Source organism: Suricata suricatta, chromosome 2, assembly GCF_006229205.1.
Source record: "Suricata suricatta isolate VVHF042 chromosome 2, meerkat_22Aug2017_6uvM2_HiC, whole genome shotgun sequence".
Lineage (NCBI taxonomy): Eukaryota > Metazoa > Chordata > Mammalia > Carnivora > Herpestidae > Suricata > Suricata suricatta.
Genome location: NC_043701.1, coordinates 169,078,916 through 169,100,501, shown reverse-complemented (window position 1 = coordinate 169,100,501; position 21,586 = coordinate 169,078,916). Strand labels below are relative to the sequence as shown.

The 21,586-nt window shown below is 45.8% G+C and overlaps 1 protein-coding gene across 1 annotated transcript in view; it reads left to right on the top strand.

Annotated features, from left to right (window-relative positions):
* Positions 1-21,586, top strand: part of LOC115276369 (guanylate cyclase 2G-like) — a 42,404-nt gene that overhangs the window by 5,685 nt on the left and 15,133 nt on the right. The window contains 11 exon segments of the mRNA XM_029920386.1: positions 378-563; positions 1,939-2,083; positions 4,211-4,346; positions 5,419-5,528; positions 6,167-6,330; positions 9,173-9,310; positions 11,382-11,465; positions 12,178-12,285; positions 12,813-12,884; positions 19,383-19,452; positions 19,455-19,550. Coding sequence (XP_029776246.1) covers positions 378-563; positions 1,939-2,083; positions 4,211-4,346; positions 5,419-5,528; positions 6,167-6,330; positions 9,173-9,310; positions 11,382-11,465; positions 12,178-12,285; positions 12,813-12,884; positions 19,383-19,452; positions 19,455-19,550 — 1,309 coding nt within the window.

Below are 21,586 nucleotides of genomic sequence, written 5' to 3'. Positions count from 1 at the left end.
TCTGTAACGTATTAGATAGGTGAGTAAGCACAGGGTTGAAAGGTTAGGTACTGTTCAAGGTGACAGTTATTAGATGGTGGAGCCAGAAGCCAGAGTAAGGCCTGCCTTTCTCCAGGCTTCAGGTTCTTTCTGTTGCATAACACTGAGATGTAATTAAGAAACAGTTAAGAGCTTTTCACTTAATGTGCTCATTAAACACTATTTATGTTTTCTTTGGCTTATCACTCACTTAATAAATTATAGCCTAAACTTTGTCCTGAATGTTGTGTTTCCAAGGATTACAGTGAAGGGCTTCAAATTCAACATTGACTTTTCGCAGTTCCGTTGAACAGGAGTATTTTCTACAGAATGGCTACGTTTATTTCATTGTGTTTCAGGACAGTTTTTGGAAGAAGGTGTTGACAAATCAGAAGGCGATGCACTTCTCCACGGTCTATGAATCGGTGTTTCTCATAGCCTTTGCCTCCTATGGAGAAGGCCCTGGAGATGAAGACTTCCAGAAACAAGTCTACCAAAGGCTGAGAGGGCCACCCTTCCACAGCTCTATATCCACAGAGGAGCAGGTCTGATGTGGGGCCTTCCTGCACAGGTCCCTGCCCCCCTTCTTAACAGATGTTTGTGTTTGGCTCTGATAGTCTCCCTCTTATTTCCCCTCTGCCTGCCTCACTCCCCTAAGACACACACACACACACACACACACACACAGAGCCACACACACACAAATGCGCATGTGCACGCACAGCCGCACACTTTCTCATCTTCAACAGCCCAACATAAACAGTAGTCTGATGCTGTCTTGTGAAATCTGCACCCCAGGACCGGAGAGTAGGACAGAGGTTACTAGATGAGAGGTCAGTGGCCTTTGGAATCAGAGACCTGGACTTTTATCCCAGTTCTGTTATTTACTAACTGTGGGCCTTGAGGGGAATTGCTCAACCTTCTGCACATCTGTCTCTCCACCTGAAAAATGGGACTCATGACACTCGCCTCTGGGATGTGGTTTTGAGTATCCAATAAGCCAGCACATGGAAGCAGCAGAAACAGAGGGAACATAACCCTCAACCATCTCCTCTCCTGACAGGATTCCAGGAGCAGGAGTCAGAGGAGGGAGGGATCAGAGAGGTGGAGCTAGGACAGGTCAAGGCAAGCAGATGGTCAGGAGAGAGAGACCAGAGCTCTGGTATGTGGGATGATGGGGAAAGTGTCTCATTCCTACAAAGAATTCTTTATAGGACACCATTGGCCAGAGCTAGAGCCACTTCCAGCATGGGGAAGAGCTGACCTGGAAGGTCATGAAAGGTCACCTGAGGACCAGAGTTCCATTAGGAACGAGGTGGCCCATTGTGGATCCTAATACAAAAGAAAAGATGATCAATTGACAAATACTGGGGGAGTCGTCTACTAAGTGGCAGCTCTGTACCAGATTCTACAGGGAGAACAGTGCCCCGCCCTGAGCTGGCACTTAGATTTTTGTGGCGCAGATGAATAGAACATATATTGAACGCCTGTGATGTGCCAGATAGTGAGTATGGGAGCATACCTATTGTACCTCACTGAACTATCCTTATCATATTACCATGACAGCGGGGCTCTCTTCCTCATATAAATGAGAGAGGTGAGACTCAGAGAGATTCAGAGAGGTTATGGAACTTACCCAAGTCCCACAGCCTGGGCCAGCCTGGCTCTGAAACGTGCCCTCTTTCCATTAAACCATACTCCCTCCCGCCCTCGCCTGACCTGCAGGATCACGCCATTTCATGGGGACCCTGAGGCCCCAGGAGGCCAACGGTGGTCTGCGATCTGGGGTTTGATAGCACAGGCCGGAGCCCGTGGAGGGCTCTCCTCTCCCTGGGGGGCATCGGAGACCATAGGTGTGTTCCAAGGTCAAGAGGAAGGGGAGAGAGAGAGTCCTCCCTGCGTTCGCCTCCGTCCCTGAAGGTGAGCCCTTATGCCGCCTACCTTCACGACGCGGTGCTGCTCTACGCCCGGACCGCGAGGGAGCTGGCAGAGGCCGGCCGAGATTTCCGAGACGGGCGACAGCTGGTGGGCGCCCTGCGAGGCTCCAGACGCGCTGCAGCGCACGGTGAGTGGCTTGCCCGCCGCCGGGTTTTCTCAACTCGGACCTGCTGCTTCCGGGGGCGGGACTTGGAGAAGCGGGCCTATGGCCTGAGGCCCGTGTCACTGAGTCATGGGATCCTTCTTGCTTGGAGACATTCTTCTAACAGGGCTGGCTGAGGTTCAGCCTCCCAGGTTGGAGGTCACTCTTCCAGGTCTATCCAGAAGGCTGCCCGGACCAGGTGAGGCGGCCTCTGGGGCACGCCACCCCCCACCCCCCACCCCCCGGCGGCCACCACCGCACAGCCTCTCCCACAGCTCCTTTTGAACTGAATCTGTCTAGAATAAAACTCAAGTCTGTGAGGCCCGCCTCATGGGATCATTTCCACAATCCTTCCCATCCTGTGCCTTCCCTGACCGGGGCGTGGGGGGTGGGGGGGGCGCTGGGCCTCCTTCCTGACTATTGGCCTCTAATGATGGGACTGAGGACAGGCTTGGAAGTAAATCACCCTGGGTGCTGAACGACTGTTACCAGCTTTCAGTGTACCCCAGTTTCTCCCTTCTAAGACAGAGATAATACCGCCTGATACAGTACAGTCGTAATAGCCAGCACTGATTGAGGGCTTAACTTATACCAAGCTGGGTGCCAGGAACGGCCCAGGAAACAGCGCTAGCATGCTCTGTATTATATTAGATAGATAGTAAGCCCTGGGCAGAAAGGTTAAGTACCTGTTTTCACAGGCTCAGTTCACATGTACTTCATCAAGTCCTTTTCCAAGCGGAAATAGTAACCAGCTTGCCTCCCTCCTTTTCTTTGTGACCCTTGAAGCATTTGCTTAGAAAAAAAGGAGATAGAGGGGGTGTCTTCCCGCTCTTGTTTTATCCCCTCTGCCAGATCAACTTATTTCCTCTTTCCTGCCCTTTTGGAAAGTCGTCATGCTAGAGTTAGGGGAGGGCGTGAAGGCCAGCGAGGCCCTTTAAGAGAGCCAGGGCATGTCACCTCGGGGTCCTGGGGTGCCTGGGCTTTCAGGGACTCAAGGCTGGAGGCATCTCGCTCCTTCCTAACTGGCTTTTGTTATGCGCCGTCAGACTGGGCTTGGACAGAATCAGGGTATTTGTCTCTGCTTCTTGTATACGTTTTGGCCACACTGGCCAGACCACAGCCAGAGAACTAGTGAGTGTCAGGGGCCTTGACAACAAACTGAAAAGAGGCTCTTGGCCAAGGAGGTCAAATTAGGAAACTGAACCCGCATCCCCTCTCTGTAAACAAACTACACGCTGAGTAAGAGCAGTAATTCGGGCTGTCGCGCGTGCTTGGCGGGGAGCTGTGCTCGGTCCTCACACTCAGGGCTCCAGCACGCCTTTGCCCAGCCAGGCAGTGTGGGGTCCTGGGGAGAACGCAGGCCTGCCTCTTCCTGATTCTGGAAACACAGGGACGTCTGCCCTCCAACCTCTGCTTGTTAAGGAGTGGTGCCTCCTCAGCAGGGTCAGCTGGGACGAGTCAAGTGAAATCACCGTGACCCCCCGACCCTGTGCTGGGTACACAGCAGGTGCTTAATGAATGATCATTTTGTGTCCTGTCTGCAGTGGGAATAAAGCAGCGATAAAGTCCTATGGTCCTAGTCACAAGTATGGAAGACCCGCATTTGACTCCTCTCGGATCTCTAATGTGTCCTTTGTGCGTGGGGTTGAGCATGTTCCAAACAAGACCAAACAACGCGCCTGGGCCAGGACGGGGCACCATCCAAGTACAAACCAAAACCAGGAGGGAAGGTGTTCACTAAGAACAATCTCTGCAAACTCATGCCTGGTGCCTGGCAGCCTATCTGCCCCCTCTTGTCACATCTGACTGTGGATTGTTTATTTTTTTGGTGCTGGCTGGGTTCCCCAGCACAGGCCTAAGGGCACACATCTGCCTGCCCGAGGAGATCTTTGTGCCCCATCAGGGGACCACTTCTGAACCACCTTTTTTTTTTTCACACTCCTCTTTGACCCTCTCTCAAATTCCCTGAAATGGCAAAAACCTCAGGCTGGCTTTGGGTGGCTGTTGGGCGGGGCTCTGCTCATCTGAGCCGGCCGCTGGCCTTCCCAGCCACATGCCCCTCTCCGTCCCCCTCATTGTGCCCCTCATCATAGGCATCTTCTCTCTTCCCAGGTATCACCGGCCCCGTGCTTGTGGGCTCCCAGGGAGAAAGGCTCATGGATTACTCAGTCTATGCTCTACAGAAATCCAGAAATGGGTCCCTCTTTCTTCCTTTTCTTCAATATGACAGCAATCAGAAAGTGATCAGGTACCAGCAGGACCTTTCTCCATGTTCAGATCGTGCTACAGGAATGGGCCTGGGAGGGGAGGGATCCAGCTCCTAGAATCCACCACACAGGTTTTCTGTTGCTCCCTGAACTCATATGAAGATCAACCCTGGGCCTTTAAAATAACCTTGCCTTTGCTTGTGGGTGTGGCTCAGTCACTTCAGATCCTAGTTTAGAACACAGCCCCCTCCCCCCACCAAGTGGACCTCCACATAGACCTTGGCCTCTGATGTTGCAGCCAGGCAGGTCCCACAGCCAGTGATCTCGGGGAGATGCCCTGACCTGTGGGTGGTAGAACACAGCACCCCTGCAGAGCTGAGTCCCTAGCCAGCCAAACCCACTCAACGCAGGCAGCCTGATTCCCAGAGAGCTTTGTGGACACCAGGACCTGCATGTCATCCTGGGCTCCTGTACCCAGGAATCCCTGGTGGAAAAAAATCTCTGTTTTTGTTCTCTCAGCTATAAATCAATGAGCAAATTGAAAGGAAACCTAAAGCTTCGTTGAATTTCTACTTGTCTGCACCATCAGCACCCCCAAACCAGATTTGATATGACACTTTTTTCCCTCCCCATCCTTATGGAATTCTAATGTGCCAAAGTAAATTGGCCCAGGAAATTATATAATCATGGCAAACAGATCCTCAGTGATGTAGGAACGGGCATTCTCCACGAAGGGGGTGATGGCTTGGTCTGTGAAATGTCAAGGTGCTATGTAATGAGATAGAAACCTGGGAGAAAATTCCAGCGACACTGGAGCATTGGCACATCGCTTTTAAATCAAAAGTGACAGGGTTTCAATCAAAAGATTAAGTCAGCTCTTCTCAACAGAAAGATATTGCCCCTCCATGAATTAGATTATCTGCAGGTGAGTTTGAAGAGTCTAGGTGAGGTGGGAAAATTGGATGGGTCACTAAATGCTTGAATTATGAGACTAAGGCCTGCTTCTTGCAAATGGCATGCATGCTTTGGTTGCTTCTGCTCTGCCTAAGGTAGAGACAAAGTAGAATAAATGAGGTGGGCACCAACCCTAATTGTCTTTTTATTTTTTTTAAGACCCATGGGGAATCTCTCCACTCTTCCTTGGCCCCGTGGTTCGCTTCCTAAAGACAGACCCAGCTGTGGATTTGACAATGAGCTCTGTGGAACGGCGCCTGCTTCTACAGGTCAGTGTGGGCGCTCAGAGTGGGCAGTAGGCAGGGCTTCTCCACAGGAGGGTATCTCAACAGTGGTGGCACTACAGAAATTTGGGGCAGGCTTCTCGTTGCGTGCAGTTGTGTCCTGTGCACTGCAGAGCTGCATGCCAGGCCCCCCACCACCACAGGCCAGCGACACTCTCTAGTTATAGCAACCCAAACTCTCTCCAACATCACCTGCCTCCCTGGGACAGAACCTCAGCTCCAAGGAAACCCAGCTCCAGGGATGTGAGTCTCAGGGACTTCATTTCTAAGGAGTTAGAGTTTGAACAAGGGCTGGTGCTCTTGGAATTAGAGGGATCGTAAGTGAGAACAACTCTGAAAACACATGGCGAATGTTCAGTAACAGTGGTAGGGATTCTAGAAGTCATCACTGTTGGAAGTTTCTATACAAAGGGGGAGGTGGGTGTAGTTGCCGTGGGAACCAGAGGGGCAGTCAGAAAAGAATTCTTGGAAGAGACCAGTCCCTTGGACCCAGGGACATCCTCGCTTGGACCCATGCCTGGATAGCCTTTGAGGCATCTGCGTGGCATAACCAGGCCTGCGCCAGGATGTGCTCACATCTTTTCTTCAGCAGGCTATAGTAATGACATGTCTCTGCCCTCCAGGTGTGACTGCTGTGATCCTCACAATGACCCTCCTGATTACTGTCTTGGGAACTGTCATCATAGGTCTTTCATTAAGGATACAGAGGGGAAGGTTGCAAAGACAAAAGAAAGACATTTGGTGGCAAATCAATTATGATGACATCACCATTCTGCCCCCAAACAAGGTGAGGCCACAGCCAGTCCAAATATCCATTTCCTGCTCGCTGCTAGTGATTTGTGGAAAGGACCTTACCTAGGAGTTTCTGAAAGCCGAAGCTGACTCATTTATAAAGTGGGTGCTTCCCGGAGACTTGAGCCCCACATTCTGCTCTGGGTCTCCCACTTCCTTTATGAATATCTGTGGGAATGTCATTTCTGGGCCTTAGTTTCTGAATCCTTATAAATGATCAGATGGTTTCGAAGATTCCCTTCAGCTTTTTTACCCTGTGGGTGTAAGGACTCATATATGTTGCTCAAATATTAAAGCTGTCTCCAGGGCGGCATTTAGTTATCTTTAAAACCACAATAACTCCTTTATATTACATCGCAGTGAGAAAGAATGAAATATGGCCATTTATAGCAAGGTGGATGGACCTCGAGGATGTTATGCTAAGCGAAATAAGTCAGGCGGAGAAGGACAGATACCATATGTTTGCACTCATAGGTCTAACAGGAGAACAGGAGAAACCTAATGGAGGACCAGGGGGAGGGGAGGAGGGAAAGAGAGTTGGGGAGAGAGAGGGACGCAAAACCTGAGAGACTATTGAATACTGAAAACAAACCGAACCAAGTGTTGAAGGGGAAGGGGGAGGGGGAAAAGAGGAGTGTTGAAGGGGAAGGGGGAGGGGGAAAAGAGGTGGTGGTAATAGAGGAGGGCACTTGTGGGGAAGAGCACTGGGTGTTATATGGAAACCAATTTGACAATTATTTAAAAAAAATAAATAAAACCACCATAACTCCTTTAATCTGCTGATGATTAATATAGTTAAGATTCATTTGCTTAACGCACTCACATCGGGCATCTACTGCAGCGCAAGCTTAGTGCAAGGTCTGGGGATGCACCACCAATGACCTCTTCTGAGGGAGGCCAGCCCCACAGAAGGGTCTACAAGGTGAGACAGAAGCCCAATAAATGGAGTGAATAAATGTCTCAGCATCGCGAAGTCTTCTGAAAGCAGGTGACATTTGGGAAGAGGGGTGTGCTAGTGATGACCAAGAGAGGGTAAGCCAGGGTAAGACAGGATGTGGGGCATTCCAGGCTGGGAGGTTTGGCACACATTTAATAAATATAACATTGTTTAGTAAGTGTATAACATTTACATAATTTCAAAAAATACTACTGTGACTGTATCTTATGACAGCGTATTTTAGGTTGAAATTTTGAAGTGTCTTTTCTTTCTTTTTTCTTTTGTTATTCATATTAAACAGGGCAAATTTTGCAAGCATACATTGGTTATTTGGGAGGACTTAATGCCCTACCAGAAATGTTAGTAAGAGATGTTCTTTAGAGTAGAAAGATGGATTTGAGTTTCTGTAGGATTTCTTTAATATTTTTTGTTTATTTACTTATTTATTTTTAAATAGTTTATTACCAACTTGGTTTCCATGTAACACCCGTGCTCTTCCCCATAAGTGCCCCTCTCCATGACCATCACCCCCTTCCCCTTCCCTCCTCAGCCCTCAGTTTGTTTATTTTGAGACAGAGAGAGAGAGATCACAGCAGAGGGACAAAGAGAGAGAGAGAGAGGAAGAGAGAGTGAATCCCAATCAGACTCCACACTGTCTGCACAGAGCCTGATGCATGGCCCAAACCCATGAACTGGAAGACCATGACCTAAGCTGAAATCAAGAATTGGGATGCCCAGGCGCCCTGAGTTTCTGCAGTTTAATAAGAGCCCTTTGTTCCAGGGGGGTGGGAGAGGGAAGGAGTACATTTTGCTTTCATCTCAATTTATTAAAAACCTACAACTGAAGTGAATTTTAAAGATCAGTAATTTTAGAATTTCAGACAGTACTTGCTCAGGAATACGTGCTACTCAAGATATCAAGAGGATAACAAGAATCTATGTACTTGACCACATGTCTGAATCTTAAATATCTCAAAGCAAAAGAAAAGTGTTCTAGGATGTTGTTGCTTGTTAAAGAGCACTAAAATGAGACCAAAGTATATAGGTATGTTCCCATGAACATTTAGATTAACTGTAAAGATAAGGAATGCATTTTGGGTCAAAATCAAACATTTCTCTCATGTTATGTGTACGTTTTCCTGTTATATTGGCCTTATTTTCAAAATTGTAGTTTGTAGTATTAGTTTCTTTTTATTGGTATTCTTGCATCTACTGTTCATTCACTAAATGAGTATGACTTTCAAAATCAAAAGGTGACTTAGAGGAACCAAAGTCAAGGAAGCTCCAACACGTTAAGACCAGATCAGGCTTCACTTGCGAGCCATTTTCAAAGTCCCTGGGGGTTCTAGGGCTCACTGGTCTAGTCCTGGGGTGAATGAGAGATCGGGGGTGGAGATGTGATGGAGAAGAATCCATAGTCTTCCTCTTCCCTCTTCAAACAAAGCAGCTCTGGTTTGTCCTACCCGGTTTCTACATCAAGGTTCCAGGTAAGACTGTGCTTGCAAAACAGCATTCCTCTGTTTTAAATCCATAGTCTAGGTGTTATGGAGGCACTGCAGTTATTAAATAAAGAGGTAATGTGGTCAGATGCTCATTTAAGAAGAGGATTCCGGCATCAGCTGGCACATATAATTAAGTGCCAGAGCCAGAACTTGAATTTGGGCAGTCTGACTCCAGAGCCTTAACCGTGACACTGTCTGTGGTGGTACAGGCACGAGAGTGACGTATTTAGCAGCAAAGCACTCACACTTCAGGTCAGAGGGATCAGGACTCAAGTCCTGACTCAACCATTTATTAACTGTGTGACCTTGGTGCTCATTTTCCTGAACTATAAAAGGCACAGTCTCTTTGGTACCCAGTCATGCTACTGAGAGCAATCGGATTGTGTTGTGTGTTACAGCCACCCCAGACATGCACACCTGTGTCGAGAGGGACCGACAGCAATTCGTCTAGTGTGATGATTTCCCAGGATGCCAGTTCTTTTGTCAAGAGCCAGCAGAGGGAAGAGCTCTTTTATGCCCCTGTAGGGCTTTACCAGGTACTACTGAGGGCAAAGTGGCTGCATGCAGGTCCTAGTGTGTGTCTCTGTCCCATCTCTGGATGTCCTTTCTTCCAGGCAGGGCATTGTGAATATGGGGACACTCCAAGTAAAAGCCAGGGTAGTCTTGGGACTCCAGATGGGTGTGTCTCAAACTTTAATGGGTGTATGAAATACCAGGACTCTTGTTAGAAAGCCGATGCTGTTGAGTAGGTCTGGGGTGGAGCCTGAGATTCTGCATGTTCCCTAACAAGCTCCCAGGTGACTCATTTGCTGGCTTCTAGAATAGATTCAGTTCTGTCCTAGAGAACTTTCCATAAAGATTAAAATATTCCAAATCTGCACAGTCCAGTATGGTAGCGTTCTAAGACTATTAAACATTCGTGTACTGGGGAACTAATTTTGAATTTTAGATCATTTAAATTTTTTGGTAACCTCATGTGGCTAGTGGCTACCTAATTGGACAGTGTCTTCCTAGAGCATGTATTACTGCATCCTTGGTACTACTTCCACACTGATAAATTGGCTGTGGGTAATGGTGCTGCCGCAGTGTAATCATGGACAGCCACCAGAGCCTGAGGCAGAATTCCTGCCTGCCCTTTCTCACCCTGTCTTCCACATTTCAGACCATTATGGCTGCCTCCTCTAGAGTTATCTGGGAGGTCCCAGAGAGCAGAGACGAAAAGCTCCAAGCAAGGGAAGACTGGTTCCTTGCTCTAAATTGGGTTTCATAAAGACTGGAACCAAAGCATTCCTTATGCAACTGAATTTATTTTTCTAAATGTTTATTGGGCTTTCCAAATACAAAAATGTCTTGGATATCCATAAAACCCTAAGCACCTTTATTCCTACAAAACTGCATATAATGGTCCAATGGCCCTTTAGAGATGGCAACCATCAATCCACAGATTATCTCTATTGATTAATCTTTCTGAAAGGTTTGTTCTCCTCTCCCTCAAACACCATCACTGGGGTCCCCAGATCTGTTGCCTGTGTGATAGTGTCCAAACTCTTTAGCAAGCGTTCAAGGCTCTCTACTGTCTAGTCCCAACCTACTTTCAGAAAAGTTGTTCTTCCTAGCCTAAATCCTATACTGTCCAGTCAGTCTTACTGCTTATGCCATGTTTGTTTTGAACCTTAGACAAGGCCATGCCTGCTGCCCCTGTCCCACCCCACCTGGAACCTTCTTGCCCTTCAGAGTTCAACCTTAGCATTACCTCTTCCAAGAACTCTCTCCTCTGTCCCATGGGGTGCTTTCTTTCTTGGAAGCCCCATCTTAGACCATAATCTTGTGCAATGAACCCCATACTGAAAGTGGGATATCGGGTTGGCATTTGAATTGTGCTGAGGGTTATGTGTCCAGATTCTATCTCTTCTTCTACGCAGATTTTTCCAGGTTGTCAGATGATTTATGGCAATTAATTCACTCTCTAAAAGCAGACTTACTTCCTGAAGGCTTGATATGTGCCAAGCATTGAGTTATCTGTAATATATTTTAACTGATTTAACCCTCATAAGAACCCTGTGAGATAAGTTTTATTTGTAATCTCCATGGTACAGATGAGGAAATCGAAGCCTGGAGAAGCTAAATTCCTTGTTCAAGGCTATGGAGGCAGTAAGCAGTAGAAATGGGCTTGACCCAGGTATCTGACTCCAGGCTAACTCTTGAGAACTCAGCTCACTATCCCTTTGAATGAAGATGGGATGTTACTGGGTAATAGAGTGCAATCTTGGAGTCAGATGTTCAAATTCTGGCTGTATTGCCTACAAATGTGTGACCTTGGACAAGTTTCTGAACCTCAGTCATACACCCTGGAAACAGGCTAACTATGCCTGTCTTGCAGGGCTGTGATATACAGGAAATGAGATCTAGTGTGTTAAGAAGCTTGCTGAGCACCTACATGTAGCACAGTACCACCCTGGCCTGATCTGGGCAGTGAGAAGCCTGAGGTCCCTTTTGCAGGTGGATTTCTTGCTGGTTTTCCTGATTCCCTTCCTAGTCTTTTCTGAGTAGAGTTTTCTGGATCGTCTTGGATTAAGAGCATTCATTCCACTTTGTCTCTGGTTCCAGGGAAACCATGTGGCCATCTGCTATGTTGGTGACCAAGCAAAAGCCTCGGTCAGGAAGCCTTCTGTGTGGCAGGAAATCCAGCTGGTGAGGCCCCTCTGCCCTCCCTGGGGGAGAGAAAGTGGCGCTGTTCTCTGGCTCTCTGCTACCAGCTCCCTGTTCCCATCTGGGAACACGTCAGTCCAAAGGATCAATGATGGGAAGCTGCTTCCCTTACCTTGGCCCACTACCCCCAACCCCTGACAACCCAGATTTTAGGCTTGAGTCCCTTTAGACACCTGAAATCTGGGATCTCTTCCAGCCTTGCTTTTTTCTCTTAAATTCCTCCTGGTCTTAATTCTGCCTCTCCATCCTCTGTGTCTGTGAGGGTTGTTCACCTCTCTTGAACCTTTTCCTTGGATGGAGTCAGATTCATGAAGGTCTGACCTCTTGCTCAAAATCTATGGCCTGTCATGCCCACACACCCTGGCATCGACAGCCATGAACACCAGGAAGCAGGGCCAAGTCTGTTTGCTGTGACATGGTTTTAGTTAATCTCTATGGCTAAGGTTAGACTTTGATCCCTCCTCTGGTTTGTTTGCTAGAGGCGGACTGCCTAGATTTACCTCCCAGCTCTGCCACTAATAAGTTGTACCATCTTCAACACATTATTTTATTGTTTGAGCATCAGTTTCCTAATCTGTAAAATGGGAACAGTCAGAGTTCTTTTCTTTGTGAGAATTAACTGTATATAAAGCACATAGCAGAATTCCCAGCACAGATGATGTACTACAATCATAAGTGATATTATTATTTTCAGGTGTATGAATTAAGGCATGAAAACATTGTCGTCGCCTTCTTTGGCATTTGCACAGAACCACCCAACATCTGCACTGTCACCCAGTATTGCAAAAAAGGGAGTCTTAAGGTAAGTGAACTAGTAAATCTTACCTCAGGTTTGAACAGTAATGGCTAATAAAGAACTTTGTCAATGTTTTGCCCTTTATCCAAGAACAGTTCTCTGGTCTAATTGCAAGACCTACATTGTCTTGCTTGGCCACCTACAGGGGATACAGTTGGCAGTTGAATTGCCAACAGTCAATTTTTCTTTGCTTTGGGTGGAGATTGCCTGAGCCTATTTTTATTTTCTAACACACTACTGCTACTTCTGAATTGCATTTCTGAGCCCGTCCTACCCATAGTATGTGGCCATCAGCTTTATGCCAGGAACAAGAAAGTACTTAGAAGACCCAAGACTGCATGACTCAACATTGAGTCAGGTTATGGTATCTCCTGGGAAATTTCCAGTATTGGCTGTTGAGTACTCTGTCTCAGGTTGCTGTATTAGTTCTGGTCAAAATCACCCAACATATTAGAATCAAATCCATTCAACACGCACAACTCCCCATGCTTCAGGTTGAGTCAATAGTGATAATCTGAGTAACTGTCTTTCAGGATGTTTTGAGAAACTCAGATAAAGAGATGGATTGGATATTCAAACTCTCATTTGCATATGACATTGTCAAGGTGAGTAATGCATCAAACTTAAAGAACAAATACCATAGTGTTTTTGAATTGTTCTGTGTGTTTGATTAAGTTGAACTCTAATCTTTCCTGAAAACTCTGATCTTGCTCAGATCTCCTAAAAGCTATTGTGCTTAAAACTCACCACTTCAGTCAGGTTTTCCATTCTTTTCAGCCTCCCTGATTTCAAGTATATACATTAAAGTTGAAAGGGATGCTAGGTTTATCCAATACCCAAAGAGCAGAGTATTTACATTTGAGGGTGGAACTTTTTACCCCAAGAAAATCTAATTACTAGACCATGAAGCAAGCTAAGGAGGAGGATTCCTGATACCCATTCCTTCTGCCTAGTTTTCTACTCTTTTTCTCAGAAAATGGGAATTGGTGCCACAATTACCCCAAAGCTGCTGACCTGAGAGGTGAGCTATGGATGAGGATCTGCAGGGTGTAGAAGCAGGCAGAGTCTTTCCTTTGGGCAAGGAGAGCTGTGGTGTTTGGAAAAAAAAAAAAAGTAATGGTAGCAGCAGCTCTATTTGTAGCTAAAGTGTATGTAGTGCTTATTTTTGCTTACTTTCTACCACTTTGTGTATTAATTTATTTAATTCTCACAACAAAATATAACTAGATCTATCCTAACTCCATTTCACAGATGGAAGGTGAGTATGGGGAGCCTGTCAGTGTGGATCTGATAAGGCTGTCCTCCTCACCCTGGGCTAAAATTCAGCTTCATTTTGTAGGCTCCCTTCACCCACTTTCCCTTCCCTGCCTACGAAGCCCAGAGAAGTATTCTAGGCTCCAGGGACCTGTCTCCTGCCCCAGCCCAAACAGATGACATCATGTATATTGGTTATGAAGAGAAAACTAGTAAGTTAGTGGTTAGGTAAGATACGAATAACTAATAGATTTAGTGTTTTCCATTGGCATTTGGTTTTTAGCAGAGTTGACCCAAAAGTTTGTCTGGAGAAATGCTGGGGTGGGTGAGAATGGCACTCTGAAAGGTAAGTCTCCCTGGTGTTAATCAGTCATTTCAGGAGAGATGACTCCCATCTCCTATCTCCTAGAGATAGGAGAGTCTCTATCCCCTGCTCCATGCCAGGGGAACCAAATACAGCTTGACACCTTGGTTTAGAAGGATTCCTGTCTTCTGAAATGGAGTGCACACATTATGGGACAGTGTAAGGAAATCTTAATGAGTTCGGCCAAGGCACATTTAGGTGCTTCAAGGTCAATTAGTCTTCCAAAATTCCTTCAAAAGGGACTAATAGTAACGATAAAATTCACTAAAGCATCTCAGAGATTTCCCATTGGTGACCCAGGCAGTTGGTCAAGTTCTGTGGCTTAGATTGTGCTTCTGGCCATCCCATATCAATCATAAAAATAATTCCTCTCCTGATGTCTACTTGACCAGAACACTATGCCAGGTACCAGAGAGACTCTGAGATGCCACATACTTTTCAAGTCAACAGACATATATTGACTGACCACTTGATTTGACTTGGGCCCAATTCTAGGCATGGAGGGCATAGAAGATTAGGCTCATTGTCTTATCCATAAAGGGTTCAACACAGTGGAGCCAACCTGGGAAGGTTGGAGATTATAATACTCTTCTTGCGTTAGGGATGGGACTTCAATTTGTAAGTAAGAGAAGTCCTGATGGACTAGGAGGATGAGAGCAGTTGGCATTGAGGTTGTCTTGGGGGCTTAACCCTGGCTTTCCACTACTGACCATGTGACCTTGAGCCTCAGTGTCCTTGTGTATAAAAGAAAGATAACAACAGTACCGACCTCATGGAGTTGTTGTGAGAACTAAAACATGCTCAGCACCATGCCTATCCCATAACAGGTAGCGACCAAATGTCATTTGTTAGGTAAAGCAGTAGTGTTGTTATTGTCACAGATAATTCCATCACTAGTACTAAGAAAATGTACAGTTAAAAATTTTCATTCCCCCAACAGTCCTATGGGATACATTAGCACTGTCCAAAACAATACCAGCTACATGTGACTATTAACCACTGATAATGTGGGTAGCTCAAATTGAGGTGTGCTGGGAGTATAAAATTCACACTAGATTCAAATAATTAGTAAAATAATAATAATCATCATCATCATCATCATGTAAAATACCTCAATATTTCTATGTTGATTACATGTTGAAATAAGTTTTTTTAATACATTGGGCTAAATAAAACATATCACTAAAATTAATTTCACCAGTTTAAGTGAAAAATTGAGAATTATACAGGTGGTTTGCATTGTGTTTCTGTTGGACAGTGTTCTAAATAATTAGCAATTATTGCCACTATTCATTCATCTTTAACTCCAATATTAATGATATTGATAGTTACTCCATTTTCAAGAGGAAATAAAATGAGGCTTAGTGGCAGGTACAGTAACTGCCCAAGTGATAAGAGGCAGGTTGAGATTTGTGGCCAGTCTGTCCCCAGAGGCTGAGTTCTTCCTTCATTGTTCTGCTTCTTGCTTATAAAGTACAAGAGATCCCAAAAGTGGGATGCAGAAATGGGATCCCTGTGGGTACCCTCACTCAACTTTCCAGGAGGGAAATAAACATAATTAGCAGACAGGTCAGTAATAGAATTGTGACAAGCGCATGGGATCTGGCACATAAATCATAAACCTCTCAGTTCTATTTGGTCTGTGACAATACACATAAAATCATACCTTTCAACTACGACATCTGAAGAGATGTGTGCTGTTTCTCGAAGAGGACTACATTCCTAAGAATTCCACTGTATCCCAGACATCTAATGGAATGAGCTCTGTTAATGAACCTGGACGTCAGGAGTGATCAGTGGTGACCCGATGTAAAACGTCTCCTGCCTGGGGTGGGCCTGACTCTAGCAAGGTCAGGGACAGCTGTGAGTGTCAGGGACAGTTCTGCTGCATGGGGAGGTCTCCATGAGGTGAGAGAAAATTGTTGATCCCCAAATTCCACACCCAGACCTTGGTTTGTTGGAGACTCACTGGAGAATTCCAGAGGCAGCCCCAGACAGGCCCCTTCAGGTTCAAGTGAGTGGGTTGCAGTCCCAAAATGTGATTTAACTCTATCTCCTCAAAAAAAAAAAAAAAAAAAAAAAAAAGAAAAAACCAAAACAAAACACCTCCTGAATTTGGGGTTGGGAGTGGGAATGGTATATCCACCACCCTGGGAGTTTTCTCACTGCTTTCTCCATTAGCCTATATTTCTTTTTTTTTTTTCTTTTTTAAGTTTATTTATTTATTTTGAGAGAGAGCAAAAGAGCATGAGTAGGGGTGGGCAGAGAGAGAGGGAGAGAGAATCCCAAACAGGCTCTGCACCATCCGCATGGAGCCCTATGTGGGGCTCGAACTCACAAACTGTGAGGTCATGACCCGAGCTGAAACCAAGAGTTGGATGCTTACCTGACTGAGCCCCCAGGTGCCCCAGACCGTATTTCTAATGCATTATTGGCTCAGGAGTTTTACCAAAGCAGGACAATTACTCAGACTGTGATCACGGCTGAAAGGGCGAGTGAGTCCCTGAGCTGGTGACCAAAAGGCCCAAGGACCCAATCCCTGGGTGCAATAGTCTGCTCAGGGCCTTCTCACGCTCATCTTTTCTGGAACATTCAGTGCTATTGCATCCTGGTACCACACCTGTGGGTGACTCCACCCTCCTTCTCAGCTAGGTTTGAGAGTCATTTGAACCTGGTTGTTTCCGTACCACAGTGTTAAGGAAACAGGTGTGCTTTGACACTCCCCCCCTACAATCACCAGGGCACCAGAAACAGTAAAACCTAACCACTTAGAAGTGGCTGTGCTTTGAAGGCAACGAAACCTGGATTTATATTCCAGTTCTGCCCTCACTCTTCAGAACAGTTTAAAACCACGAGTTTCCTTGTTGGGAAACAGAGAATGGGAATATTAATCTGTCTCGGAAAGACCAACTGTGATAATATGTGTACAGCGCCCTGTACAATGCATCGTACAAAGTGCTGAAAGGCGTATTGTTATTTATTTGTTCATTACAGATCCTTATCACAGTGTGAATCGCCATGGACCCTGGTGGTTTTGGTCCAATGCTCATTCCTCCTCACTCTCTGCCCTTTAGAGCTTTCTTTCATCAGTCGAGGTTTGTGCACTCGGTCAAGGGCAGGGACTTGGGTCTTGGACTGTAGTTATTCTGTAGTTCTTCCCAGCCCTGCTCCATGGCGGGCCAGCGATGTGACCTGGGCAGGTTAACTTCTTCAACTCTCCCTTTCCCTATTTGTAAAATGATGTTGATGATAATACCACCTGCTCCTACAAGGTCACTAGGGCAATTACACGAGTTAGTTTAAGTAAGGAACTTAGAATGGATGCCACATAAGGTTAGCAGGATAACCTTGAAAAAAAAAGTATCCAGTGAGACCCTTGATTCGCTCTTGCTCTGAAACCTCTTGGGTGAGGCAGGTGTAAGGAGCGCCTCAGTGCCCTGGGCTGATGCGCATAAGATGGCTCCGTGACAGCGCCATACTGTGACATGCTGAGGTGGCTGGCTCTCTCCCAGCTCTCACACTGTTTGAAAATGAGTGGTTCAGAGATTCAGATCAAAGATCTATAGAGACTTTGCATCCATATTTCAAGTCCGAGAGACTGGAAATGTTGAGTAAATATTACAGAAATGTCTTATAGTGAAGCCATCAAGGAAGGTAAGAAAACAAAGACCCCAGGATCACAAATAGTGGGTCCCCCTATCTCCCTGCACTGTTACGATTTCTTCCAAAATGCAGTCAGCGCTGTCCCCTTAGCCTTCGTTTCATTGCTTCCAGGTCTGCCCTTGGAAATTTCAGAGAAATACAAACATCTGTCAATCTGATCCTGCTTCAAATGTGACTGTTCTCATTTTCAAATTTATCTCTTCTCTATCTAGCCTCCCCAAATACCTGTTTCCCGCCTCAATTCCAGGTACTGCTTTAAAGCCTTTCCCTGCCTATGGAAAGATCTGTGCACTGTGCTCTAGTCCCCTTGCCAAATGATGTTCTCTCTGCCTTCGTGACTCACTTCCTTTAGGGAACTCTTATAATTGGCACACTTTCTCCATTCTGATTACTCTCTTGCTTTGTTTTGGGTTCCTTACCATCCGGCTTGGCTTGTGCCACATATAATCTGTAGCTAATATAGGGTCTTATGTTCAGGTCCAAACATTGGTCTTTTCTTTTTAAGCTCCCCAGGTGATATTAATGGGCGGCCAAGATGTGGGACAATAGAGAAGGCCAGCTCTTCTCAGATTGTGTGTGTGTGTGAATCTCCTGGAGATTGGGTTAAAATGCACGGTCTGATTCAGTACGTCTGGTCAGGGGCAAAGACTGCATTACTACCAAGCTCCTAGGCAATGCTGGTGCTCCTGGGCCCCAGGCAATCTTTCAAATGGTGGGGATCTAGACAGTCCTATCTCATAGATGGTGAAATCAAGGCCCAGTGAGGTAAAGTGTCTTGTTGAAAAGACTGAGTGGTAAAGTGGAGACATGATGTATACCTTCTGACTCTGGTGTTCTTTCTGGGCTTCTTCATAAATAATGGTACTTTATTATTGCATAGTAATAGTAGACATAAACCTTTAAGAACACTATAAATCACATGAGAATTTTTTAAAATTCTTTTCTAATGTTTATTTTTGAGAGACAGACAGAGGTGTGAGAGGGGGAGGGCAGAGAGAGAGACACACACACACACAGAATCTGAAGCAGGCTCCAGGCTCCGAGCTATCAGTACAGAGCCCGACGCAGGGCCTGAACTCACGGATCATGCGATCATGACCTGAGCTGAAGTCGGATGCTTAACCAACTGAACTACCCAGATGCCCCTGACATGAGAATTTTTCAACATTCATTATTTTATTGCTTTTCCCTGCAAAGCGTTCAAACAGGACCCTTAAGTGCATAGAACAGAATAGAATAGAATCATTATATGTACGTAGGAATAGAATATAACTTACAACATGTAGGTACTAAAAGAATATTCGTAATTACATCGTGTTGTTTTCATGTTGATATTCTTTATCATTTTTAAACATATTTTTCAAGATAATTTATGTGAGTATTTGCATTGTGTCATGCACCATGTCTGGTGTCTCATGTACATTATTACATTTAATCTCCACAACCTCCTTCTGAGGCAGGGATCATTGTCAGGTCCATTTTGATGAGGAAGATGAGGCTTATGGGATCAAGTAACTTGCTCTCTGACCAACTTTGTCAGACTCTATTTTCTTTAGCTTATATAAGCTTATTTATTTTAGGCTGCCCTTGCCTTCATGGTTCCACACTGGGGAGCTGGAAATAGGTTCCCCTACTTGGGTGACACTGTCCAGGTTGACTCCGGGGCAAGGGACTATGTTAGTGGTTCTTGAACAGATGAACATAGAGATAGGTGGGTCCCCTCCTCTGGGTCTGCATTTCTGTCCACCTGTTACTGTCTCTTTCTTCCAGCAGATTCTGTTGGCCCCTACTCTAATTCATTTGCTTATTTTCACTCTTCCAGGGCATGCTGTTCCTCCACAGGAGCCCCCTGGTGTCCCATGGCAACCTGATGCCTTCCAACTGCCTGGTGGACGTCGGATGCAGGTGAAACTGACAGGCTTTGGGCTGTGGGAGTTCAAGTACGGCCGAACATACAGAGCAAACAATGAGCAACCGACAGACCAGTCGGGTAAGCACTGGCAGATCTGGCACCCACTAGCCATCAGCAGAGTGGTAACAGGGCACCTGACCCCACCTCTGTTTCCTCACGCTCACTCACGAGTATCTGCAGGGGGCCTTCCTCTGGAGCTGACAGTGCGTGGTTGTTCTATTCACTCAAGGAAGAAGAAAAAAAATTAACCCCCAGGGTGGTGAGTCTATAGTGTGATGTCTGAGCTAGAAGGTTAGGTCTCACCCTCGCCAGTCTGGGTGGCCTGAAGCAAGTCACTGTCTTTCTCCTTCGCCCTCTATATCCCACTGCATCTTCACCCTGTGTTCTCAGAGCGCAACTTCTGCAGGCATTTTAAATTTTTTTTAATGTTTTTTATTTATTTTTCAGAGACAGAGAGAGACAGCGCAAACAGGGGAGGGTCAGAGAGAGAGAGAGAGGGAGATACAGAATCTAAAGCAGGCTCCTCCAGGCTCTGAGCTAGCTGTCAGCACAGAGCCCAACATGGGGCTCGAACCCACAAACTATGAGATCGTGCCCTGAGCCGAAGCCGGACGCTTAACAGACTGAGCCACTCAGGTTTCCCTGCAGGCATCTTAAAGATGTGAGTTCAGTAGTTCTCCATCCTCTCACTGCTCTGGCATTCCTTGAGAGGCTCTACAAAATATGTAGGTGGTTGTGTCTCACCCCAGATAATCTGAACATGGAATCTAGGCATCTGTATTGTTTTTTAAAAACTCTCAGGGCACCTGGGTGGCTCAGTCGGTTAAACATCTGCTTTTGATTTCGGCTTGCATCATGGTCTCACAGTTCCTGAGTTCGAGCCCCATGGTGAGCTCTATGCTGATGGCCCGGAGCCTGCTTGGGATTCCCTCTTTCCTTCTCTCTCTCAAAACTAAATAAATCAACATTTAAAGTACCCAAGGGATACAGAAGTGCTGATGCACAGAGGCACATGTACCCCAATGTTCATAGCAGCACTGTCAACAATAGCCAAAACACGGAAAGAGCCTCAATGTCCATCACATGATGAATGGATCAAGAAGATGTGGTATATATACACAATGGAGTACTACATGGCAATTACAAAGAATGAAATCTGGCCATTTGTAGCAAAATAGATGGATCTCGTGGGTGTCATGCTAAGTGAAATAAGTCAGGTGGAGAAGGACAGATACCATATGTTTGCACTCATAGGTCTAACAGGAGACCAGGAGAAACCTAATGGAGGACCAGGGGGAGGGGAAGGGGAAAAGAGAGTTGGGGAGAGAGAGGGATGCAAAACCTGAGAGACTATTGAATACTGAAAAGGAACAGGGGGTTGAAGGGGAAGAGGGAGGGGGGAAAAGAGGTGGTGGTGATGGAGGAGGGCACTTGTGGGGAAGAACACTGGGTGTTGTATGGAAACCAATTTGACAATAAACTATTAAAAAAATAAAGTGAAATAAAATTAAATAAAAACAAAAACTCTCAAGTGATTCTGATGCATATCTCAGGACAAGACCTTCTGCCTGGAGTCTAACCTTTTTTTTGAATATGAACAGACTAGAACTCTTCCTAGGCTCTTCCTACTTGTCCAAACTAGCGAGTAGTCTTGAGTCTTACCTCGCACGTATCCCTAGGCTTCTGACAGCAGCTTTGCTGTGCGCATGTGAAGAGTTTCTGTAACACAGGACAGGATGGTGCCTTACAGAGAAAGACAAAGGGGAAATTCTGAATACCAGCTAGTAGCCATTCTACTTCCCCATCCCCCAAAATATTTTCTTTTAATGATTGTAACCTACAATGAAATAAACCCATCAACCTCACAGCAACAAATATACGTAGGTATATAAAATACCAGGAACATAGAAATCTGTAGACAGAATTCAGACTGGTGCTTGCAAGGCGCTGGGGGTACAGGAAACAGGGAGAAACTGCTTAATGGCAACAGGAGTTTACTCTGAGGCGCTGGAAATGTTTTGGAGCTAGATAGGGTGGTTGGTGCACAATATTGCTAAATAACACTGAATTGTTTGCTTTACAATGGTTTATTCTACATTCTATGAATTGTACCT